Source organism: Macrotis lagotis, chromosome 1 (genome assembly GCF_037893015.1).
Source record: "Macrotis lagotis isolate mMagLag1 chromosome 1, bilby.v1.9.chrom.fasta, whole genome shotgun sequence".
NCBI classification, from domain to species: domain Eukaryota; kingdom Metazoa; phylum Chordata; class Mammalia; order Peramelemorphia; family Peramelidae; genus Macrotis; species Macrotis lagotis.
This window is the reverse complement of record NC_133658.1, coordinates 791,887,786-791,912,042: the sequence shown is the minus strand read 5'-3', so window position 1 is coordinate 791,912,042 and position 24,257 is coordinate 791,887,786. Positions and strand designations below refer to the sequence as shown.

Below are 24,257 nucleotides of genomic sequence, written 5' to 3'. Positions count from 1 at the left end.
TATAGGTCAAGATGACTTATGGTCAGAAGCAAAGACCTTTTTAAGCTAAGGTCTTTGCCAGGCAGGTCTCATTTTGTCTGAGGTAATGCCCATTCAGTAATTAAAGGCTAGGTAAGAATTTAGACAAAGATGGTCTAGAATCAATATGAGAGGGTAAGGGTTTCTGACTGGAACTGAAACAATTGCTAATTCCCTTGACTCTGGGCCATCAAAACCCAAATGAGCAAGTGAGGCTTGGTCTGGGACCTATTATTGGTCAATCAGTGAAGGACAAAGTAATTTGGGTTTAAAGGCATAGTCAAATAGCTCTGTTTGAATCATAATGTGTTTTATCAAAGTCTTGTTTTTCCTAGCTATATTTCAAGAAATCATGAATGAAAACTACAATAAATAAGTTAGGTTCCAATTATTTGGGGGGGGGGGGTGAAGAATAAAGAAATAGAGAAGAAAAAAATCTATCTCCCCAATCCCATGATTTCTTGAGAAGTATAAGTGAGCAAAATTTATATTCCTTTTGACAGAACCTCCACATGTAAGGGTATGAACAGAGGAAGAGAAAGGAAAGGAAAGGAAGAAGAGGAGGAAAAGGAGAAAGGAGAAGGAGAAAGAGGTGGAAGATGAAGAGGAAGAGGAGGATATAGAAGCATTGCCCAGTTAGAACTGGTCCTTTGGCAGCTACTTATAGATTGTTGTTTATCGTTAGTTCTAGAAAAGAGTTACACTTTAACTGACTAAACTTAGGATCAATCAATTAATCAATCAATAAGCATTTATTAAACATCTATTATATGCTATTGGGCAACCAGATGGTATAGTAGATACAGCAATGATCCTGGAGTCAGAAAGACTTGGGTTCAAATCTGGCCTCAGACACTTTTACTAGCTGTAGAACTCTGAGTAAGTCACTTAACCTTATTTGTTTCAGTTTCCACATCATCAAAATGAACTGTAAAAGGAAATGGCAAACCATTCCAATATCTCCTAAATTGGGTCACAACGAATCAGACAGAACTGAAAAGACTCAATATATGGTAGGCACTGTGCTAGGTGCTGCAGACACAAATAAAATTAATTAAATAATTCTTATGTTCAAATAAGAGAAGACAACAAAAACAACATATAAAGGAATATTAAGTCATGTAAAGAAAATAAATATTAAGAATTAAGATGCAAATACAGATTGTGAAGGAGGATGATCAGAAAGCTTTATGTAGAAGGTGGTGATTGATTTGAGTTTCAAAGAAGAGTGAGACTCCTGGAGATAGAAGTGAGGAGCATGAGAAGGGAGTGTATTCCAAGCATGAGAGATGACCAATGAAAAAACTCAGAGAGAGGAGAAATAATGTAATGTATTAAAGTGCCAGAGTACACCATGTAGGTCATACTGGATGATGGGAGGCATGTCAGGAGGTTGCTGGGATCATTGAGTGATGTGAAATGATGGTGAGGTCTTGGATGATATTTCTGAAGTTTAGGAGAAGTAAGGATTGGGGGGGGGGAATAAAGAATTCTGCTTTGGAACATGTTGAATATGAGGGGTCTCTGGAATATCTAGTTTGAAAGTCCAATAGACAATTTTAAGTTCCACTTATGGAAAAATAGACTAAGAATAAGAGATGACCAAAGGTGTAATGGAATTTCTTAGGAATTAGTGGGCTATTTTTTCCTAAAGAGTTTCAGTCAGAAGCTTATTAACTTGTCAAAAATATTAAAAAATGTTCAGGAGCAGATGACCTCCGAAGTACCTTCTAATCTCGAATGGTTGGATGCTTTGTTTTAAGGGAATACTCCAAATTAGATGAATCAATAAATATCTATAAAGTGACTCCATAGGCCAGTCGCTGTACTAAACCTTGGGGATACAAAAACAGATACTTCTTGCCCTCAAAGAGCTTTAAAATCTAATGAAAGAAAAAACATTCAGACAAATAGATACAAAGCAAGTTTTATATTTTATAAGTAGGAAATAACTAACAGAAAGAAGACACAGGAATTAAAAGGAGCTGGCAAAGAATTGCAAGTTGAGGGGATGCCTATCAATTGGGGAATGGCTGAAAATTGTGGTATGTGAATATGATGGAACACTATTGTTCTGTAAGAAATCATGAGGGACAGAATTTCAGAACAGCTTGGAAAGACTTGCATGAACTGATGCTGAGTGAAGTGAGCAAAACTAAAACATTATACACACTAACAGCAACATTGGGTGATGATCCACCAAGACAATTCTAAAAGTCTTGTGATGTAAAATATCATCCATATTTAGAGAAAGAACTGTGGAGTTTAAATGCAAACCAAAGCATGGTATCTTCCATTTTTAAAAGTTGTCTTATATATTGTGCTTTTTCTTTCTAATTTTTTTCATTTTGATTTGATTCTTCTTTCATAATATGATTAATATGAATTTATGTTTAGTATGGTTTTACATATGTAGCCTATATTAGATTGTTTTCTGTCAGTGGGAAGGGAGAAGGAAAGAAGGGAGGAAGAAAAATGTAAAACTCGAAATATAGCAAAAAATGATTTCTGAAAACTACCATTGCATGTAGTTGGAAAAATAAATGAATAAAATATTTTAAAAAAAGAGGAGCTGGAAAAGGTTTCCATAGAAGGTGGAATTTTAGTTGGGACTTAAAGGAGGCCAGGAAGGTCAATACTAAGAGCATAAAAGAAAAGGTCCAAACTAGAGAGAATACTCAGGATCAACAGATAAGAATATCATCTTTATGAAACAACTGGGAAGTCAGTGTCACTGGATTGAAGAGTTTGTGTCTAGAATAAAGGTAGAAAAAGGATGGAAAAGTAGGAGGGATCAGGTTGTGAAGGACTTTGAAAGTCAAATAGAGAATTTTTGAATTCGTTCCTGGGGGAAACAGGGAGACAGTGAAGTTTATTGAGTGAGGGGGGTGGAGAAGCGTTAACATGATCAGAACAGAATTGTAGGAAAATTACTTTAGTAACTGAATGAAGGGTGGATTGGAAAGGGAAGAGACTTAAGGCAGGCTGACCCATCAGCAGGCCATGGCAATAGTCTCCACATGTGAGGAGATGAGGATGTACTCTAGGTTGGTGGCAATGTCAAAGGAGAGAAGGGGCCTATTCAAGAGATATTGCAAAGGTGAAATCAACAGGTCTTAGCTATGGGAGGAAGGAGAAGAGTGAAAAATTCAAAATAACTCCTAGACTGAAAACCTGAGAACTGGGAGAATGGTGTTGCCCTCCACAGTAATAAGGAAATTAAGAAGGGGGTGGTGTTTAGGGAGAAAGATAATGAATGTGATTTGGAGCACAATGGATAGAGCACCAGCCCTGGAACCAGGAGGACCTGAGTTCAAATTTGGCCTCAGATACTTAATACTTATTTAGCTATATGACCTTGGGCATGTCACTTAAATCCATTGCCTTGCAAAAAACAAAAACAAACAAAACAAAAATCTGAAAGGCAAGATTGGAGGTGAGGAGGAAATTTGAGGCAGGAAAGGAAGATTTGAGAATCATCAGCACAGAGATGGCAATGAAATCCAAAGGGGTGATGATATGACCAAATAAAGTGGTATAGAAGTAGAAGAGATGAGGGATCAAGATAGAATCTGGAGGGAACTCTATGGTTAGAGAACTTGAGCTTGATCTGTAGGAAGAGGCAGCAAAAGAGACAGATGAATGGTCAGAAAGGAAGAAGGAAAACCAGAAAAGTATTGAGTCCTGAATTAGACAACTTCCATCTCAAACTCAGAATATGCTGCTTACTGTTGAAGCAATTTTTATTTAGAGGGTTGACATTTTTAAAAAAATACTTACCCATACACTCTGAGACATTGATGGGATCAAAGCTGTCCAAAACCTCCATCCCTATGCTGAAGCTTTAAAAGAAAAGAACAAAAATTATCCACCCGGTAGCCTGGAATTCAAAGAGGAAAAAAGGAAAGACCAAGACAGCTTATTTGTTTCAACAAATCTGGGATGTAGACAGGGAAGTTGAGATTTCTGGAAACATCAGCTAGTTTCAAATCATTTAGTAATTTTTTCTTTTTTGTGGGGGGGGTGGTATATGGACAATTATTGCCTGTATTATAGACTCAGTTTCAAAGTGATTTCAGATCCATATTCCTCCCTGAAAAGACACCTTCATGCGAATATATAAATAAATATAACTTCATATCCTTAACTCTTACTCAAGCATATTGTCTCATGGAGGCAGAATTTATTTACCTGTTAAAGAGGCTTTTCTCTAGGTTGCTAAGATAAGAAACTTCCTTATTCTTAGATTTCAGCTGGGTCAGTGCATCACAAGACACTTGTGGAGGTTTCACACAGTAGAAGGCTTCCTGATCTCGAGGGTCCAGGTACTGGCACAGTTCAGCACTTGTGTTTAGAGCAAAGCCACATTCAGTGAAGACCTCAAATGCATCACTAGCAAATTGGCCTGTGAAAGTTACCTTATCATAGCCCCTATTCCTTGCTCTCCAGAGGGCAGACACCCCTTCACTAGGGTGTATAAGAAGTAGAGACAAAGAGATTCTGCCCACCCAGAATAAAGTGAAGCTGACAAGATAGGTGCCATTGTTGAAGTCAATCACTGTTCCAGAAGCTCCTGCCTTCAGATCCGGAGAGGAAATCCTGGCCCTTAGGAAGTCCCCTCCATATTCTTTTCTTTGTCCCAAGTAGTCTCTCACCTCCAGGAGAATATCAAGCTGATCCCCTCTGCAGTAAGTAGTCTTAGGACTGATGATTTTGGCCACACTGTGGACTGCACTCGTAGTGGTGTTGATATGAGAGAATGGCCTGTGTGGTATGAGTTGGTCTAGCTTTTTCTTGATTTTTTTAATTTTCATGTCAGTGATTGTTGGACTGATTGATGGTTTAGGACACAAGGGTTTCCTGGAAGCATTCAAATAATATTCAACGATGGGATGGTTTGAAGTAGACCAGAACTGAAATAAGAAGAAATATGACTTACTATGTGCAGAACACAGAATTTTTCCCTGTTTTAGTATCTTTAATTATTGATGTTTGCTTATTTGAACATATAACCTGCTGCTATTATTTATTCATTATACCACAGAGTAAGATGGACAGAGAAATAGGCAGAGGTCAAAGTAATAGACAGGCTAACAAGTAGGAAGGGAGGATAAATACGTATAAATACACATACATGCATAAATGTATGGAGAGAGGGGGAAGAATGAAGGAGAGAGAAAGAACTATGAGACTTGAGGGCTTTCTCTCCCTTTACTTGCTTTTTAATCATGTTTTTCATTAGTTAATTTTCTATTGTGCTCACTTCCTTATTCCAAGTCTATGATGATGATATTTGTCCTTCATTCTTGAAGACCAGGACATCAGGGAGGTGATGCTATGACAAGCATATAAATTGGATTTGAGTGAGGGGAGGCTGTGCTAAGTTCCCAGCCTCACTTTTTCCTCCAGAGCCATCTGGATCCAGTGGCCAGATATGAATCAGGATGACTGGTGATGGCTCTGGAGACAAAGCAATCAAGGCTAAGTGACTTGCCTGAGGTCACACCGGTAAGTGATAAGTTTCTGAGACAGGATTTGAACTCTTGTCCTCCTGACTCCAAAGCCAGTGCTCTATACACTGTGCCACCTAGTTATCCTTTAAACTCTGTACATATAAAGTTTAAGAAGTCCTCAGTAACCAACTGGGACGTAGTGGAAGTTAGAGCAGGGACTAGCTAAAGTCTACTAAAGTGTGTGTGTGTATGTGTGTGTGTGTGTGTGTGTTTGTGTGTGTGTGTGAGAGAGAGAGAGAGAGAGAGAGAGAGAGAGAGAGAGAGAGAGAGAGAGAGATTATGAAAGAAGTGCAAAAGAAGGAGATCAAATGAGATCAAGAACATATGTATATGTAGCAGGATCAACCTTGACAGGAAGATGAACCACCTTTTCCTCAAAACCTGAGGAAAAAAAGAAGAAAGCAAGGAAGAGAGGTTTTAAAGTACAAAATAAGGAAGATCATGTAACTCATGAAGAATTTTTGATTTTCTCAGTAAAGTATAGGACAGTATTGGGTCTTCCTGCAACTGTCCTTGAAGTTCCAGGTGAGTTTGGGGCAACTGAAAAAATGAACCCCTCAAATAAGACCTAATTCCAGGCTTTGTGAAAATTTCAAAGAAAGTAATCTTTTTTAAAGTATTTTTTAAAAGAAAATATAAAATCATTTAGTAACCATTGATAAATATAAATTGATACTCCCATCTGTGATTCATATGTCTTATTTTTATTTATTTGGGGATAGAGTATACCATTGGGGAGAGGGGACAGTTTACCTTTGAGAAGTTTTTAGAAGTTTTCAAAATAATCAGTGCAGTAAATACAAACATCACTATGAACAGTAGTTTCCAAAGAGTCAGGTTTAAAATCCTGCCACATGACCTATTAGACAAAAAGATAAAAAAAAGTAAAGAATAATTAAAAAGGACATTGTTTTATGCTCAGTTACTATCATTTTTAATAGCTCTCTCATTCTTAGAACCCTGCTCTTTGCTTGTCTCACATTCTTCCCCTTTTTGACCCTGAAATTGTGACACTAGCTCATTGTACAGGGGAAGGACATTAAACATGAAGAGGTTGCCTATATCTCTACAACAAATACTAAAGACAATCTTGTTTAGGGAATGGACCTTTCTAAACTCCCTAGAGAATTTTCCCACCCCTAAATAGATTGCATGTCTCTTCTTGGTCCCTCCTTTAAGACATCAAGGATTCAATAGGCACAGAAGTTTTTGATGTACAACTTAACCAAGAAAGGAATATTGCTGCTTGAGTACTTTAAATTTAAACCAGATGAAAATTCTTTAAGTTTTTTTTCCCCCCTTCTTTCCTGTTTGGACCAGTTTTCTTTAATAAGAATCTCAGGAGTGGGAAAATTAATGGAAGCCCTCTGTTTCAACCGGACTTTAAATCATCTCAAAAGATCTCCAATAAATTGGCACTGAATCATCTTTTAAAAACCTGTCATGAGGGGAGACAGACCATAAAAATTTTGTATAATTAATCATTATGAAATTTTTACTTACATTGAAAAGAAATCTGCCCCTCTGCAACGTCCACCCTTTAACTCTAGATATGTTCTTAAAAGTCAAGCACTTCACACTGCAGACTTTCAGAGGGTCACTGTTTCATTTTCAATTTTGGTTTTGGGATCCACCCTAATGTGCTGCACTTCCTGGTTTACTCTGACTTCTTGGTTAATGATTTTTTGTTTTGTTTTGTTTTGTTTCATTTTGGTTTAGTCTTCCTCCCAACTCCACCTCCTCTGTCTTCCTCTCCCTCTCTCAGTGGGAAGCAACTGTCCTCAAGGTATTTGTAGATGAAACTGTTTCCTGTTAATCTCATTTTTCTTTGCTTTTTTTCCCCCTTCTGTTTTTGAGAACTATGGTAATCTACAAGGAAGGAAATTCAATTCAGAAGCCCTTTTTGACTTCTTCTTAACCATTTTTATTTGAGCTTTTTTTTATAAATCCTTAAGAGAAATGGTTCTGAATCCTATATCCTAGGATACCTGGATCTTCTTTAGTTCAAATCAGCTGTTTTCTTTTTTAAATAATTTTGAATGATCTCATTAAATATTTCTCCTTTACATATTATCTTTCTCCCTCTTACCCCCACATACAGCTTGAAAAAGTAAGCAATATAACATCTATTATCTATGTATAGTAATGCAAAATCTATTTCCATATTAGCCATGTTGCAAAATAAAACACACACAAACCCAAGAAAAATAAAATAAAAATTTTTTAAAAGGATGTTTCAAAGTTTATTAGTTCTCTCTCTGGAAGTGGATAGTATTTTTCATCATGGGTCTTTTAGAATTGTTTTGCTCAGAGAAGTTAAATCTTTCACAGCTGATAATCCTTATGATATTGATGATCCCAAGTATAATTGTTCTTTCTACGTTTTCTAGTCAGTCCACTTTGTATTAGTTCATATAAAATTTACAGGTTTTTCTGAATCCATTTGCCTCATCATTTCTTTAGCATAATATTCATCAGGATCATTTATCACAACTTATTTAACCATTCCTCAAATGATATTCCTCAATTTCCAATTCTATACCACGACAAAAGAGTTGCTAAAAATATTTTACTACATATATGTTCTTTCCTTTTTACTTTGATCTCTTTGGGATACAGACCAAGCAGTAGTATTACTGGGTATAAACAGTTTATTAGACTTTTTGGGTTTAATTCTAAACTGTTCTCCAGAATGGTTGCATCAATTCACAACCCCACCAACAATGTCTTAATGTTTCAGTTTTTTCATATATCCTCCAGTATTTGTTATTTCACATTTTTGTAATGTTAGTCAATCTGGTAGCTGTAAAGTAGTATCTCAGAGTTGTTTTAATTTCCATTTTTCAAAACAGTAGTGATTTAAAGCATTTTTCATGACTATTGGTAGCTTTGATTTCTTCTTCTGAAAACAAGTTCATATCCTTTGAACATTTATCAATTGGAGAATGATGTATTTTTATGAATTCAGCTCAGTTTCCTACATATTTGAGAACTGACACTTTTATCAATAAACTTACTGCAAAATGTTTTCCAATTTCCCTGATTTTCTTCTGTATTAATTTGACTTGTTTAAACCCTTTTTAATTTCATGTAATCAAAATTCTCCAATTTTTTCCCATGATCCTCTTTATCTTCTGTTTGGTTATGAACTCCTTCCTTTTTTTTTTTTAAGATTTTTGCAAGGTAATGGGGTTAAGCAACTTGTTCAAGGCCACACAGCTAAGTAATTATTAAGTGTCTGAGACTGGATTTGAACTCAGGTACTCCTGACTCCAGGGTCGGTGCTTTATCCACTGCTCCACCTAGCTGCCCCTGAATTCTTTCTTTATCCATAGATCTGATAAGTACATTTTTCCATCCTCCCCCAATTTACTTAATATAATATCTAAATCACCTACTATATCTTGATGTATAGTGTGAAATTCTTTGGCTGAATTCCAAAAAAATTTTGGTGCGTTGTCTCATTGTTGTCATTTTTTTATGAAAGTATTGAATGTTTATATGATTTGTTCTTTGACCCACTCGTTCATTAAGATGACAATAATTGGTTTTCAATTAAATTATCTTCTGAATTTTTTTTCACAATTACATATTTGAGAAAATTTTTACAAGATTTTGAGTTCCAAACATTTTTCTCACTCCCTCCCCTCCCCTCTTCTGACAAAGAAAGGCAGTTTGATATAGTAAATACATGTGCTATCATGTAAAATATTTCCATATTATTCACAGTTATGGAAATCCAACTAGTTTTTAATCTATTCTTCCATGATGCCTTTATTGAATATAATTTTACTGCATTATGGGCTAAAAGAGGTACATTTAAGATTTCTGCTTTTCTGCATTTATTTGCAAGGTTCTTATGTCCCAATTTTTGTGAGGGTGCTATATATAGCTGAGAAAAAGTATATTCCTTTTTAAATAACCAGTTTTCTCTAGGGGTTGATCATAATCTAACTTTTCTAAGATTTTCATTCATCCCCTTAACTTATTTTTATTTATTTTATGGTTATGATTATCTAATTCTGCAATGGAAGAATTGAAACTTGTATAATTTTACTATCTACTTCCTCCTTTAATTCATTTAGTTTTCCTTTAAGAATCTGAATATTATGCCAAAGGGTATATACATATGTTTAGCATTCATATTACCTCATTGTCTATTATGCCTTTTGGCAAGATGTAATTTCCCTACTGAATAAGAAAATGAAGTTTTCTTATAAGTAAGTTCTCTGGAGCCTGTATGAGGATGTGCCTTCTCCCCACCTCTCCGGACATGTCATAGGTGATTTGGCCATTCCAAAGATTCCAGGAGCCAGTCACTTCTTGGAATATAGTTAGTACTGGGGAGAACTGGCTATTCTCACAGTATTGACCTTATTCAAAGTAAAATCTTCCGGTCCCCTATGGCATTTCTTTGAAGTCTTCAAACTGGTAGACTTGTAGACTTTTCCCATATTTCTGTTAAAGGAACTCCCTCCCAACTAAGGGAATCCCTCCCAACTAAATTAGCAACTAGCCTTCTTTGTTCTCCACTGATAAATACTCTGAGTCTCCAAGCATTGGTGGGAATCTCACCCATGGAGAATTTTTTCTGCCTGGGACTTTCTTTCTTTCTTTCTTTCTTTCTTTCTTTCTTTCTTTCTTTCTTTCTTTCTTTCTTTCTTTCTTTCTTTCTTCCTTCCTTCCTTCCTTCCTTCCTTCCTTCCTTCCTTCCTTCCTTCCTTCCTTCCTTCCTTTCTTTCTTTCTTTCTTTCTTTCTTTCTTTCTTTCTTTCTTTCTTTCTTTCTTTCTTTCTTTCTTCCTCTCCCACTCAGGACTCAAAAGGCTGAAAAGAACACGGGATTCCCCCAGCCAGGGACTGTTCAGAGTTAGTGCTCCCCCGAATTGGTGATGCTATCTTTATCTTTTTCTTCTACTTTGATCATAGTATTACTAAACCTTTGTCTTTAATGTATTATTTGCTGTATTGGGTGTTATTGTAATCAATCTATTCCTTGTGTTGTCTAATTAAAATATTTCCATTTTCAAGAGTGTCAGCGAGAGTGTCATGTGCAGGACCGAATCCGAACCTCATTTAAAATCACAATACACCTTACTTATCTTTAAGATTAGATTTATTTTCCCTTTTTCCTCCATATGGGATCATGATAACTACTTCTGCCTTTTTTAACTTCAGCTAAAGCATGATGGATTCTGATCCAGTCCCTTATCTTAATTCTATGTATCGTTCTCTATTTCAAGTATATTTCTTGGGCACATTATATATACTGTTAATTCTAGTTTCTGATCCACTCTGACTGAGGAAACATGGAGAAGGATCATCATTATGGAGGAGATCAATCTAATGATATTCACAATTATACTTATTAATGAGACATTTCCCTACATCCCATTTTCGTCTGTTTATCTTTCTTTCTCTATTTTTATCCTTTCCCTCCTTTATATTCTTTTTGCTTCTGATCACTGCCTTCCTTCACCTACCCTCCCTTTTATCAACATCCCATTTTCTTATCTCTCTCATCTCCCCTCCTACTTCCCTATTGAATATGATAGATTTCTATACCCATTTGAATGTGTATAACATGTAATTATACTTATATACATCCATATGTATGTACCTATATATGTGTGCATACACATATCAGCTGGGTGGTACAGTGGATAGAGAAGTGGGCCTGGGGTCTGGAAGGCTCATCTTCCTGAGTTCAAATCTGCTGTCAGACAGTTACTAGCTGTGTGATCCTGTTTCCCTCAGTTCCTCGTCCATTAAATGAATTGGAGAAGAAAATGGCAAATCATTTCAGTATCTTTGACAAGATGGGATCATGAAAAGTCAGATGAAACTGAAATTACTAGAAAACTAACAGTTCTTTGAATCAGTTTTGATGAGTGAAGTTCAAGTTTTGCCCACCATCCCCACCCCCATTTTCCTCATTATAAAAACTTTTTCTTGTGTACTTCTTTTATGTAAGAAAATTTTTCTCAGTCTTCCTCTCCCTTCACTCTTCTCCTAGGACATTGCTCTTTCTCAGATATACTTTTATTTTTCCTACATCCAACATAATTGATTCTCTCCTTGTAGAATATTTCTAACTACTCTAATAATGATAAGATTCTTAGGAGTTACATGTATCATCTTCCTAGATAAGAATGTAAAAATTTAAATGTTTTATGATTATTTTATATTTACTTTTTTATGCTTCTCTTGAATCTTATATTTTAAAGTCAAATTTTCTATTCAGCTCTGATCTTTTTATTAGGAATGTTTGAAAGTTTTCTATTCTATTAAATATTCATTTTTCCCTTGAAGGATTATATTAATTTTTTTCTGGATAGGTTATTCTTGGTTATAATTCTAGTTCTTTTCCCTTCCAAACCTTCTGGTTTTTTTTAATGTGATAGCTGCTAAATCTTATGTGATCTTGACTTTAAGTCTATGATATTTGAACTCTTTTTTCTTTGACCTAGGACCTCCTGGAATTAGAGTATGGTATTTTTGAGAGTTTTCATTTTGGGATCTCTTTCAGATGATGATCAGTGGATGTTTTTTTCAATTTCTCTGTTACTCTCTGGTTCAAGAATATTGATAGTTTTATGTTATAACCTCTTGAACTATATCAAGATTATTTTTTTCAGGAAGTCCAATAATTCTCAAATTATTTCTTTTCTTTTCCAGGTCAGCTGTTTTTCCAATGAGATATTTCTTCTCTTTTTTTTTGTCCTTTTGACTTCGCTTCATTGTTTCTTATTCTCTTTTAATATGATTAGTTTCAATTTGCCCAATTGTAATTTGTAAGGAATAATTTTCTTCAGTAAGATGCTGAACCTTTTTTTTTCCATTTGGCCAATTTTTTTTAAAGTATTGTTTTCTTTGGTGTGTGTGTTATGTGTGTGTGTGTGTGTGTGTGTGTGTGTGTGTGTTGTGCTTGTGTGCCTCTTTTACCATGTTTTGAATTATCTTTTCATAATTTTTTCCCTCACTTATTTTTTCACCTAATGTTTCCTCTTCCACTCTGGTTATTAAAACCTTTCTTAGTTCTTCAAGAATTCTTGTTTAACTTACCTTCAGTTTTTTTTTCTTTTAAGGCCTTTCTTGGAGCTTTTCTGACACCATTCTTTTTGTTAATCCTCCCTGTCACCATAGTAGATTTTTGTGATGAGATTTTTTTTGTCGTTATTTGCTTATTTTTCTAGCTTATTTCTTGACTTTCTATTTTATGTTAAAGTTGGTTCCTATTTCTGGGTTGAGCAGTGAGAGAGGATCATTCTTTCAGCTATTAATATTGCATAGGATCTCTATTCCCTCTATTCTGCTCCTCAGGGGCCCCAGTTCTGTTTTCATTAGAGAGTTAAAGTGAAAATCCCAACAGGTATTTTCATTCTGTTAAATGTTTGTGGAGACAGAATTCAATCATGGCCTAGAATCACAATGGATAGATTTCATATCTTATATCTCAATGAACTTAATATTTTTAGCATTATGATGAAAACAGTGCTCACCTTTAGTGAACAGTAGAGCAAGTGAGGAGCAGTCTAGATGAAAGAAATGAATAAAAATCTGGAACCTTCAATTTTCTTGGTAACACTCTCTTGTTTCTAGATTTTTGAAACAGTGCTTTATCCTGGTTCTCCTTCTACCTATCTGATCCCTCTTTCTGTGAGAAATGATTTATTTGGACCCTTTTTCTATTCCCATGCTGGTGCTGATTTTTAGAATCAATTGCTTCTAACAAGAAGGGCAGGGCAGTGGATAGAGCACCAGCCCTGTAGTTAGGAGAACTTGAGTTCAAGTTCTCAATACTTAATACTTATTTAGCTATGCAACCTTAAGCAAGTCACTTAACTCCATTGTTTTGCAAAAACCAAAAAAAAGGGGCAGCTAGGTGGTGTAGTAGTAGATAAAGCACCTGCCTGGGAATACCTGGGTTCAAATCCGATCTCAAGACACTTAGTAATTACCTAGCTGTGTGGCCTTGGGCAAGCCACTTAACTCCATTTGCCTTGCAAAAACATAAAAAAAAAAGAATTAAGTCTAGCTGAACTGAGAGGGACCAAGACACTAAAACTAAACACCAGGAGCTCTGAGTTTGTTTGCTGGCTTGTTAGTTTGTTTGTTTTTGCAGCCCCTGGTATCAGAAAAGCTCCAAGAAAGGCCTTTTTTAAGGTGCATCTTATATATGGGGAAATACGGGAATCTAGGATTCTCCAAAACCCTTAAGGGATTGGAAGGTGCCTAGTCTTTCTAACATTGTCTCTGGCCCTTTCCAATAGTGTTTCCTGTATTCTAGAGGTCTTCTGCATCTCAGGTCACAGTTAGATTTTCAGAGATAAGTGTTTTTTAATTCAATTTTATTTTTTCCCAATTACTAAAGACAGTTTTCAACATTGATTTTTTTTGTAAGGTTTTGAGTTCCATATTTTTCTCTTTCTCTTCCCTCTCACCTCCTCATGACGACAAGAAATCTGTTTAATCTATATCCTTTTTGCCTGCATGTGGATGGCATTTTCCATCATAAGTCTTTTAGAATTATCCTTGTTCACTGTACTCCTGACAAGAACTAACCATCATACTTGACCATAACATAATGTTGCTGCTAATGTACATAATGTTCTACTATTTCTGTCCACTTCACTCAGCATCAGTTCATTTAAGTCTTTCCGGATTTTTCTGAAATCCATCTGCACATATTAGCTTTTACAAATTAATATTTATTTCAAGGGTATAGCAAGAGCTAGTTTATATACAGCCTCAGTCACTTGACACTTCCTAGTTGTATGACTCTGGCCAAGTCACTTAACCCCAATTGCCTTACCCAAAAGCTAAAGCCAAAAATGGTATAGCAAAACCCCCTCCCATAATTTCTTTGTCTCTGGGGAAAACCAGGGGATTAGATTCACAATTTAGCTCAGTTCCTTTACAGAACTATCTCAAGTTCCAAGTAAAAAGACCCCTTAGATTAGAGTATTAGTGCCCTGACTTTTAAAGACTTGCCTAGGGTAGATGATTTCACTATTTGGCCATTAAAGGTCATTAAAGCTTTGTTCCAGGAATTCCATTGCCTGAGGTTAGAATAGAAAAGGATAAAGGAAAGAGAATAAAACCAAACTCTTGCAGCCACAGAATGAAAGGGAAAGGGGAGGAGACCATAGTCCTTCTGGACCCAGAGCTGGAATGTGGGTGAACTAGTTCTTTATCTTTTCTGGAAAAAGCAAGCATGATATCAAAGATATAACTTATTTCAGCTACATAGTCAAAAGGAAAGAGCCTGTTGCCTTGTATATGGCACATTAACACAAAAGAGCTTCTAGAAGTTGGTCCTATCATCTTGGGGTAGTCTGGGCATGCTCCCCACAACCATTACATCCATTGAGTTACTGATTCTTCAGATTTGTCTAGTTTCCATCCAGTTCTTGTGTTTTTCTTAAACATCTACATCTGGTTCAAGGGTGTATTTTTATTTTTTGTTTAGTTGTGACTGCATCATCCAACTTGCTATAATTCTTTCCAATAGACAGAGAAATGACAATAACAAAGAAGGGAAAGGAAAAAGCTTTAATGAAGCATAGACTATAATTGATTCTGTGGTAAATGCTTTGCAAATAGACTCTCATTGGATTCTCATGACCATCTTAGGAGGTTGATGCTCTTATAAGATCTTCATTTTATAATTGAAGAAGCTGAGGTAGGTAAATATTAAGTAATTTGCTCAGGGACACTGCTCTAGCTAGTGTCTGAGCTCAAATTTGAACTCAGACCTTCCCAGTTTCAGGGTCCAGCATTTTAATCATGGTACCACCTAACTTCACCATTATCTTCTAAAGAGTCAGATTTCAAGCCAAGTCAAATGTTCTTAAGAGAGATGACCTCGACAAAAAAAGTGTAGAGAAGGTATCTAGGACTTAACAATTTGCAAAATATATCTGTACACAAGACTACCATATTAGTCAGTCTTTGACATGCTCAAATATGATATTTCAGTTCAACTTACAAAAACGAAACATACAGACTTCCAAATAATTATAGCTTAGTAAAGTGAAACTCAAGGTAAAAGGTCTCTGTCCCCATAGGCCTTGAATCTGAGTCTAGAAATCTACTTGTCTGAAGAAGGAAATGGCAAAATATTCCAGTATCTTTATAAAGAAAATCCCAAATGGAGTCACAATGACTGAAAAATGATTCAAAAACATCCAAAAAATCTGTCAAGGACTTTATCACAGAAATTTAGGTCCTAGCTATAAATTAGACTAAAAGAATTTTAAAGTTTTCATGATGCTGGGATTTTATGTTTATCTGGTTGTTAGAAGTTTATAGTGAGGGGGTGTTAAGATAAATGTTGATGTAATATTTATTATACATTTGTGGAGAGATAGATCCAGCATGAACAAACTTCTGCCAAATCAATCCTATTTTTGTGGGATCCAAGAGCTAAGAATGTATTTTTTAATTTTTGGTTTTTATTGTATAAATTTTTGGGGATTTTACATTTTTGAACACAGTAACTTTCTTTAATGATGTAAAACACATTCTTAGCTCCAAGGCTGTACAAACCACAAATGTCTGAATTTTAGTCCACAGGCCATGGTTTACTCACAAATTCACCAAGTCCAAACAAACTTCACAAGTAATGAAAATATACCATAGTATTTTTGCATAGGAGGGATCATCCAAGGGCTACTGCTAAGTGTCTACTTAAAGATTCTCCTTAAGATAACTCAATGCTTGACCTTCTAGGATTTGTTACTAAGACTTACAGTAAACAATATTGTTTGACTTTCCCTTCCCAGACATTGCTTTGAGGAAAGAAGAGGAGTATGGAGTAGGTAAGAATATAGAGTATCATGCTAGGCAGGTAAACTCTATGTATTTAAGTCTTGACCATTTATTCTGTCATTGTTCCAATTCTGTTAGTGTTCTAGCTAAAATTTCCCCTTCCAATAAGAAACTTTTCCTAATCTCTCTTAATTCTAGTGCCTTCTTGTGTATTTATTTTTTCTATTTATGTTGTACAAAGTTTATTTACTTCTGGTTATTTGGATGGTGAGACTCCCATTAGAAAGTAAGTTCCTCAAAGGTAAAATCTGACAAATATAAACACTAACCTAGCATTTCCTTTGCACTAAAAGGAAGCTAAAAATTCTAATGCCCAAATCCCAAATTTCAAAGTTTTTCACATTTTAAGGAAAGAACAAGAATTTAAAGGTAAATCATAAAAAATGCATAATAATCCAAGCAATTTGATACTGGTTAAAACATAGAAAAATAGATTGATAAAATAAATTAGATAAGGAAGTACTTAAAATAAATATATATGGCAGTATAGTGTCAAATTTTTTTCTTTAATGGGCTCAAGACCATGAACTACTGAGAGAGGGATTTCTCATTTGAAAATAAAAAAATAGAAAAGGAATTTGACAGAAAATAATTTCAGCACTTAAAATCATATAAATATTTCAAAATGGATAAAAGTTAAGTCAAACATTAATTAAGTGTCTAATATGTATTAGACATTATGCTAAGTTCTGGGTTAAAAGAAAGCCTCATGTAGCACCTACTCTCAAGTAGCTCATAGTCTAATGGGAGAGAAAACAGGTAAACAGTTATGTAGTGAACTCAGCTGATACAATTTCAAGATTTTCTCCAATTAGAGTGAGAGTTTCAAGAATTCCTAAACATAGGAGTAGAACACTTGAGAATGATAGAAAAGTCTAGATAGCTGAGATACAGTGGAGAAGTGAGTCATCATAAGTGGGTAAGTTGAGAAAATGGGAAGGTGGGGTGTTCATGAGTATATTAATATGAATTTTGGAGTCTCCTATGAGAACAGGAGTTGGGGAAGAAAGTGTGAATCAAGCTCTGAACTTTCTGAGGAAAAAAGAGAATCTTAGAGATCAGAAAATAATAGTTATAAGAATTTTGGGTAATAAATTTGAATTAAATAATGCTCAAAGGAGAATAGGTTAGTAACTTGTAATAAATGGATAGTAATAAAGGGAGTAATAAAGGCATATAATAAAAGGAGAACCTGACAGGAGTAAGTAAGACCTTCCAGTTCTCACATCAGTGAATTGGATAGTGAGGATGCTGGTTCAGGAGAGGTCTCATAATTATACAATAACTAGAAGAAACACTGGAAGGACATAACTTTCATAATTCTGGTTAGGAAAGGATAAGAATTTAGTCAGTTGTGATCATTATAAAAATTTTATTTAAATTATTTAATGTAATGTTGTTTTAACTTAATAATTTTCAATGAGAAGGACTAATTCCTATCTATGGAAATGATTAATTTATTTAAAATGTATCAATAAAAAATAAATAAGTGTTAAAAGAACACAGAACTTCGAATCAGAAGACCTATCATCATGCTCTTTCTGACTCTGACTAGTGATGTGACATTGGAAAAGTCACCCAACCTTCTCCAAAATAAGTTTTATGATTTGTAAAAGATGGAGTTGTTTGAGATGGGATCTAAAATCTTTTCCAATATAATATAAAATCCATAAAAACCAATAAATATTCAAGATGATATGGAGATATCAGAATGAGTTAGCTCTAGTCAGCAGTCAAACAACTGGTCAAGTTCAAAGGAATTTTGGGGTTTGTTTAAAGTTTCCAATAACTTTTCTATTCATAAGAGAACAGATGTTTACTGTCTTGAAGTACAATCATGCAACAATATATAGTACAAACTACCATGACTGAGCTAGTTTTGATTACATCACCCCATAAATGTTCACAAGTGGAGACACTCAATGTGCCAGAGGTCTACCCTTAGGTCTTTTATCATTCCATTCTTATTAGTCCTCTTGATTTCTCAATTAAACATTCTAGATTATATTTTGTCCATTACCAGGACTACAGATTCCTTAACCTCCACCATACATCTCTTCCTTAAGTGTCCAGAATATGGAACCACACAATAACTATACAATTATGTTGTTCTTAAATAGGATACAATTATACAGGTGCAAGTGATCATCTACTCCAATTGTTATCTGAATATGTATCCTCTAGTATATTGTACAATATTGTTGATGAGTAATCATTTAGCCTCTGTAAAGACATCCACTGCTGAGGAATTCATTAATTATGAAAGCCACTTCCACCAGATTGAAAGATAGTACATTTTTAGTGCTTTAAGGCTCACTTCTTAGTAGAATTTTGTGGTTTCTGCTATATAGTTAAAATGAAGTTATCTAGGAAGGCAGAAAGAACAAGGATTTGAAATCAAAGACCTGGATTCATTTCCTCTTTCTGTCACCTATTAGTTGTGTGATGATGGGCAAGCTATTTAATCAATCAGCCTCAATTTCTTTATCTTTAAAAGAAGACTAATAATATTTGTTCTATTTATTTCACAGGGTAATTATGAGAAAAGTGTTTTGTAAATGTTAAAACATTATTAAAAAGTAAATTATTTTTGTTTTTTTCCCCCTTTTAAAATCTAGATTCAATTTTCTATTAGAATCTAGAGGCAGCTAGGCAGTGCAGTGGATAAAGCACCAGCCCTGGAGTCAGGAGGACCTGAGCTCAAATCCAGCCTCAGAAGTTTAAGGATTACCTAGCTGTGTAGCCTTCAGCAAGTCACTTAATCCCATTGCCTTGCAAAAAACAAAAACAAAACAAAGAACTGGATAGTCTAGAATGGTTTTCCTTCATTGTGAGTCAGTTTTCAAATTTATCAGCTTTGCATAAAGTCGTTATGAAAATTAACTTTACACATATTGAGGGTAACATTTGTGAAATATGCAAAGTAGATAAGCATCATATCATTTTCTGCAGTAGTCTACATGTTCATAGACCAACAATTGTTGGAGAATGATAGATCTTACTGTATTTTCTGTTCATCAACTACAAAATTAATTGGACTCAAAAGAATAAAATCTAGTTAGCTTTAAAGAATCTCTAACCAACCAAAATTTTCTTGCAGACTGATTAGACTTGGCCCCTCCTCTTAGAAGAAAGTACCACAGGTGGTTAGAGATAGAGTGCCTAAAACAGCTGTCACTTGCAGCTTCTGATTCAAACAGAATTCTTCTAACTCATATGCTTATCTCAATTTATCCAAATAATATATCGAGAAATTGGTTTGGTCTGCTTTACCTGTCCTTAAGTTGCACATTTTCTTTTGAAAACCCCACTAGTTCATATTGATGGGACAATCAGAAGCAGCCTACAAGTTCTGGGCTAAGACTGTTTGCCTGTGAAGATTACAAAGGTTGCTTAAACCTTCAGAATAGAACCTACTTCCAGTTTGTGGGTTAATTGCCTTCAAAATATTACCAGTGAAGATTTATTGACAAGGGTATGCTTAAGGCATAATTTCTGAGAAAAGAGGGCTAGTCATTAAAAAGAGCAAAGAACAGATAAACAGTTCTAGTGCTGTCCCTGTAGGTAACAACAAAAGCTCAAGATGGACTTTTCATACCCATTTGCTCAATGTGTTCCTACTTTGTTCTCAGGAGAAAACACTTAAAGGACTTAAAGAATACACTTAAACATTTGTAACTAAGAGGATGGAAGGGGAAAGAACTCAAAGTCTGGCCTGGTCCACTGAGCTGGAATTTACTTAATTTCCTATTTCCTTCCTCTATAAAACAGGTTAATGATGTGAGATTAGAGCCAAAGATCCAGAGAAAGACTGAGAAAGACACTAGACAGCTGTGAAGAAATGGAGCCCAGTACATTGCAAGACATCTAAAAATGAAAGCAAAGGAGAGTGAAAGGATGTTCTTTCATAGTTCTGAATTTGTCCTACTTGTTTCCTAGGGATTTCCAAGTCACTAGTACATTCCTTGGATGATAAACGGCCTAAGTTTCTTATAGCTCTGAAATGCTATTCTCTTTTATTAGTTAGTTAAAATACATAAACAAAAGAAATGGTGGTTATAAATTAGAAATCTGTTTTGTGTAATATCCATATAATGAGTCATTTTCTCATTGTTTCAGTTTTCTTCTGTACATTGCCTGGACACTTTCAAGAAGCCTTCAAACCTGAAATACCACTCAGTATAGTCATAGAACCCACAGAGACTGATTTGAGAATTCGAAAAAAAAATTTTAAAACAGCTGTGAAATCATGCTCCACAAAAACCATTCTCTCATGTCAGCACCATCATGAGTGTAGCCTACAAGGTGGTCAAAATCATTAATCCTAGACTACCTACTGCAGAGGGGATCAGCTAGATATCTACCTGGAGGTGAAAGACTATCTGAGGCATAGAAAGAATATGGAGGAGACTTCTTAAGATCTAGGATTTCTTCCTTAGGTCTAAAGGCAGGAGCTTCAGGAATGGTGATAGATTTTAATAATGTCATCTACCTTTCAACTTCTCTTTATTCTGATGGGGTAGAGTCTCTGTAATCTCTTCTGCTCATCCACCCCAGTGGAGATATATCTGCACTCTAGAAAGCAAGGAATAGGGGTTATGATAAGGTGACTTTCACAGTTCAATTTGCCCATGGGACATCTCAGATCTTCATGGGAATGTGGCCTGACAAATGCTAAATTTTGCCAGTACCTGGACTCTCAAGACCAAGATGTGAAACATATATGTGTCCTGTGATACACTAACTCATAAGAAAAGCAGGAATACTTAAGTTTCTTAGCTTAGTATAAAGGAGAAAAAACTTTTATATACATGAAAAGACTTTCAAATATAGAATAGAGATAAGTGAGAAGACTTTGGGGGTCAAACTATACTTATGCATGTAAAATTTATTTACTTCAATGAGCCAAATTCATCATATGACATGTGTTTGAATTTGATTCATGAAAGGGGAAGCTCAAGGGAATGCAACCAGTATCATATAGTTTCATGGATTCAGTAATAATGGCTAACATCTAAATAATGATTTACAAATATTTCATTGTATCCTAACCACAAATCTAGACAATAGGTGTCATTTTTATTCCTCTTTTACACAGGACAAAACAAAGCTTAAGTGACTTACCCAAGGTCACATACAAGTAAGAATTTAAGGCTAAATTTGAACTCAGATCTTTCCTACTCTCAACTGGCACTTTATTCAATGCTCCACTAGATGTCATTAATGGTTGATTGGACTGGTTTTAAAGCTCTTCATTCCTATCTTTTTTTCCCTTTTCCCACAATAATCCACAAATTTCATAGCCAGTTAAAAGCTAATCTAAACTAGAAAATATGGGACTGAAAACTGAGGAAAACTCCCAAATGTCAACCTAGAAGAGTTGATAGAAAATGTCCTTCAATTAATCTGAATGTTATTTTTGATTTTTCATATTTTTCCTCTCCAGATTTGTGATTTCATTCTCTACTGATGCATCTCTGTATATTAGCAGCTCCTTTATAGTTTTAGAGATTTTTCTGGGCACTGAGAGGCTGTGACTTTTTTTCATGGTCATTTAACTGGTATATGTTAAAGGTAGAATCTGAATGCCTTTTTCCCCCTGTGTCATTTTGTATCTCTAGCCAAAAAGTAGGTAAAGGATGATAGGAAGAAAATAAATTAGTTATTAAGTTTTTAGTATGTCAAGGCACTGTGCTGAGTTGTTTTTACAAATAAAATCTCATTTGAGCTTCACACCAACTTAGGAAGTAGGCACTTTTACTATCCCCATTTTACAACTGGGGAACTGAGACAGAGAAAAGTGAAGTGACTTGCTCAAGTTCATACAACTATGTATGAAGGTGGATTTTAATTAAGACTTCTTGACTCCAGGTCCACTTCTCCATCTACTGCATCATCTTGTTGAGAAAGGAATCAAATTGCAGAAATTCAGGGACAAGCTAATAGTTTTTGTTTTTATTATTGTAATTCTGTAGTTTGTGTCTAAGCTTGAAGGTAGATTAACTTGTATTCTTGTTTCTAATGTATACATTGAAATTATGAGAGTCTTTGAATCTATCACATTCTCCTAGTGTAAAAGTAAGTCTACTCTGCTTGGCTCTTTTGTGGGTCATGATTAATCACTCTTTAAAAGTCACTCATCTTCATTCACTTTTAACTCTGTCTGTTTCATATCGAGGTAACTTCACCCCAAGATATGTCAGAGGACGTGTGATGAGTGTCAGATTCTTTGGCCATGAAAAATAAGAAGAAATTCTAGAATAAGAAATATTTCAAACTTAAGTTTAAACTAGCTTTTCTTCTAAATTAGTCATTGGTCATCAAAGAATCGGTGCATACATTTACATTTGGTCCCTTTCAATATGTATGGGAGTTATTACCATCTGGACAATCATCCTGCCCTGGTACCATTTGAAGGTATCTATTATGGAGTCCAAGTGAGTAATAGATTTCCTCTTGACTTCTGGTGGAGACATCTGAATTTGTAAGTTGATGAACTTGGTATTTTTTTGGAAATTTAGTCTTACCCCATGTCCTTCAACAACAATTAGAAATCTCACTCATATTATATAATAGAAATGTATTTTTTTTGGTTGCTGAATCAACCAGTTTATAAACACAGAAAAACCTTGTAAAACCAATCCTATTTTTAAAATGACATATATTATAAAAATACAAACTAAATTTCCAGGAACAAACTATTCATGAATCTGGATTGAAAACTTTGGGTAGAGAAGTGGTTAAAATGGTGTCCAGTCTTGAGAGTCCTGTGTATAACATTATACTTGATGCATCTGGGCATGTGAGTCTAGATCTTTAATTAGTTTCTTTTCTTTCTTTCTTTCTTTTATCCTCCTCTTTTCTTTATTTTTTTAAACAAATTTTACATTCTTTTTCAGTAGAAAGCAGAATGCTGGATTTGAAATCAGAAAAAACATGGGTTCACATTCCCACTCTGCCATTTGTAAGCTCATAGGATATAGCCTTAGAACTGGAGGTGACTTTAGAGACCACTGAATTCAATCTTTAAATATGGGGAAACTGGAGAACAGAGAAGTTACATAAATTATGCAAGGTCATATAGCTAGTAAACACTTGAAATGGGTTTTGAACTCAGGTTTCCTGATTTCAGATCTCATACCTGAGTCATTAGACTATGAAAGTCAATAAATCTCTATAAGTAATAGCTTTGGTGTCTGTGAAATGAGAGAGTTGGAATAAATTATCTCTGAAGGTCCTTCTAGTTTCAAATCTATGATCCAATGATTCTTATTCTGAAGAAATCAGAGCTACTACCAGACTCAGACTATAGAAATTTCTTCCATATTTGAAAATTCTTTCCTTTGCTTCCTTACTTTCCTTCTGCCTAAACATTTAAAATCTCTAACAAAGATTTGTGATTGTACCCCAGTTTTCCATTCAAATCTCAAACATCATTTTTTTTTTATTTAGGTTTTAGTCAGGGTCTAAGTATCAATTGGCAAATTGCCAAACATTACATAAACTTGAGCTATTTCCTTGAATTAGAACCATATGAACCCTCCTATTTTTTCCTCCCCTTCCTTCCTCTCTTATTTGCAGTATATAATAATGCAAATAATGAAATAAAAATCCTATAAATTATGAAATTATATCCTTAATTGATGAAAATGTGGTAACTCTGGACTTTTGGCACCAATAATAGGATCTTCTGATCAATTTTATTTTTTAAATATAATGGATCTTTTAAAATAGAATAAATCACTTTACTTCTTTATTTCTCTTAAGGTCAGGATACCAAGTAGATTAACTTTTTATAGATAAAATTTATTGTCAAATCTTTGAAAAATCATGAATCAGGAAACTTGGTACCAGAACTATTCTTGGTGTCTCTCCCTAGATTGTAAAACTTGGTT

General features: G+C 34.8%; 1 protein-coding gene and 1 pseudogene across 5 annotated transcripts in view; one reads left to right on the top strand and one right to left on the bottom strand.

The window, feature by feature from the left end:
• NXPE4 (neurexophilin and PC-esterase domain family member 4) overlaps positions 1–24,257 on the bottom strand; it is a 41,871-nt gene that overhangs the window by 11,898 nt on the left and 5,716 nt on the right. For 3 of the 5 annotated variants that reach the window (XM_074216724.1, XM_074216725.1, XM_074216727.1), the window contains exons 2-4: positions 6,285–6,390; positions 4,210–4,931; positions 3,799–3,860 (exon numbers count right to left, since the gene is read on the bottom strand). In XM_074216724.1, coding sequence (XP_074072825.1) covers positions 3,799–3,860; positions 4,210–4,931; positions 6,285–6,390 — 890 coding nt within the window. Of the gene's footprint in view, positions 1–3,798; positions 3,861–4,209; positions 4,932–6,284; positions 6,391–7,034; positions 7,142–24,257 lie in introns of those variants that run through there. The other 2 variants (XM_074216726.1, XM_074216728.1) reach the window with 2 other exon arrangements.
• On the top strand, positions 20,457–21,098 carry LOC141510228 (NXPE family member 4-like; annotated as a pseudogene).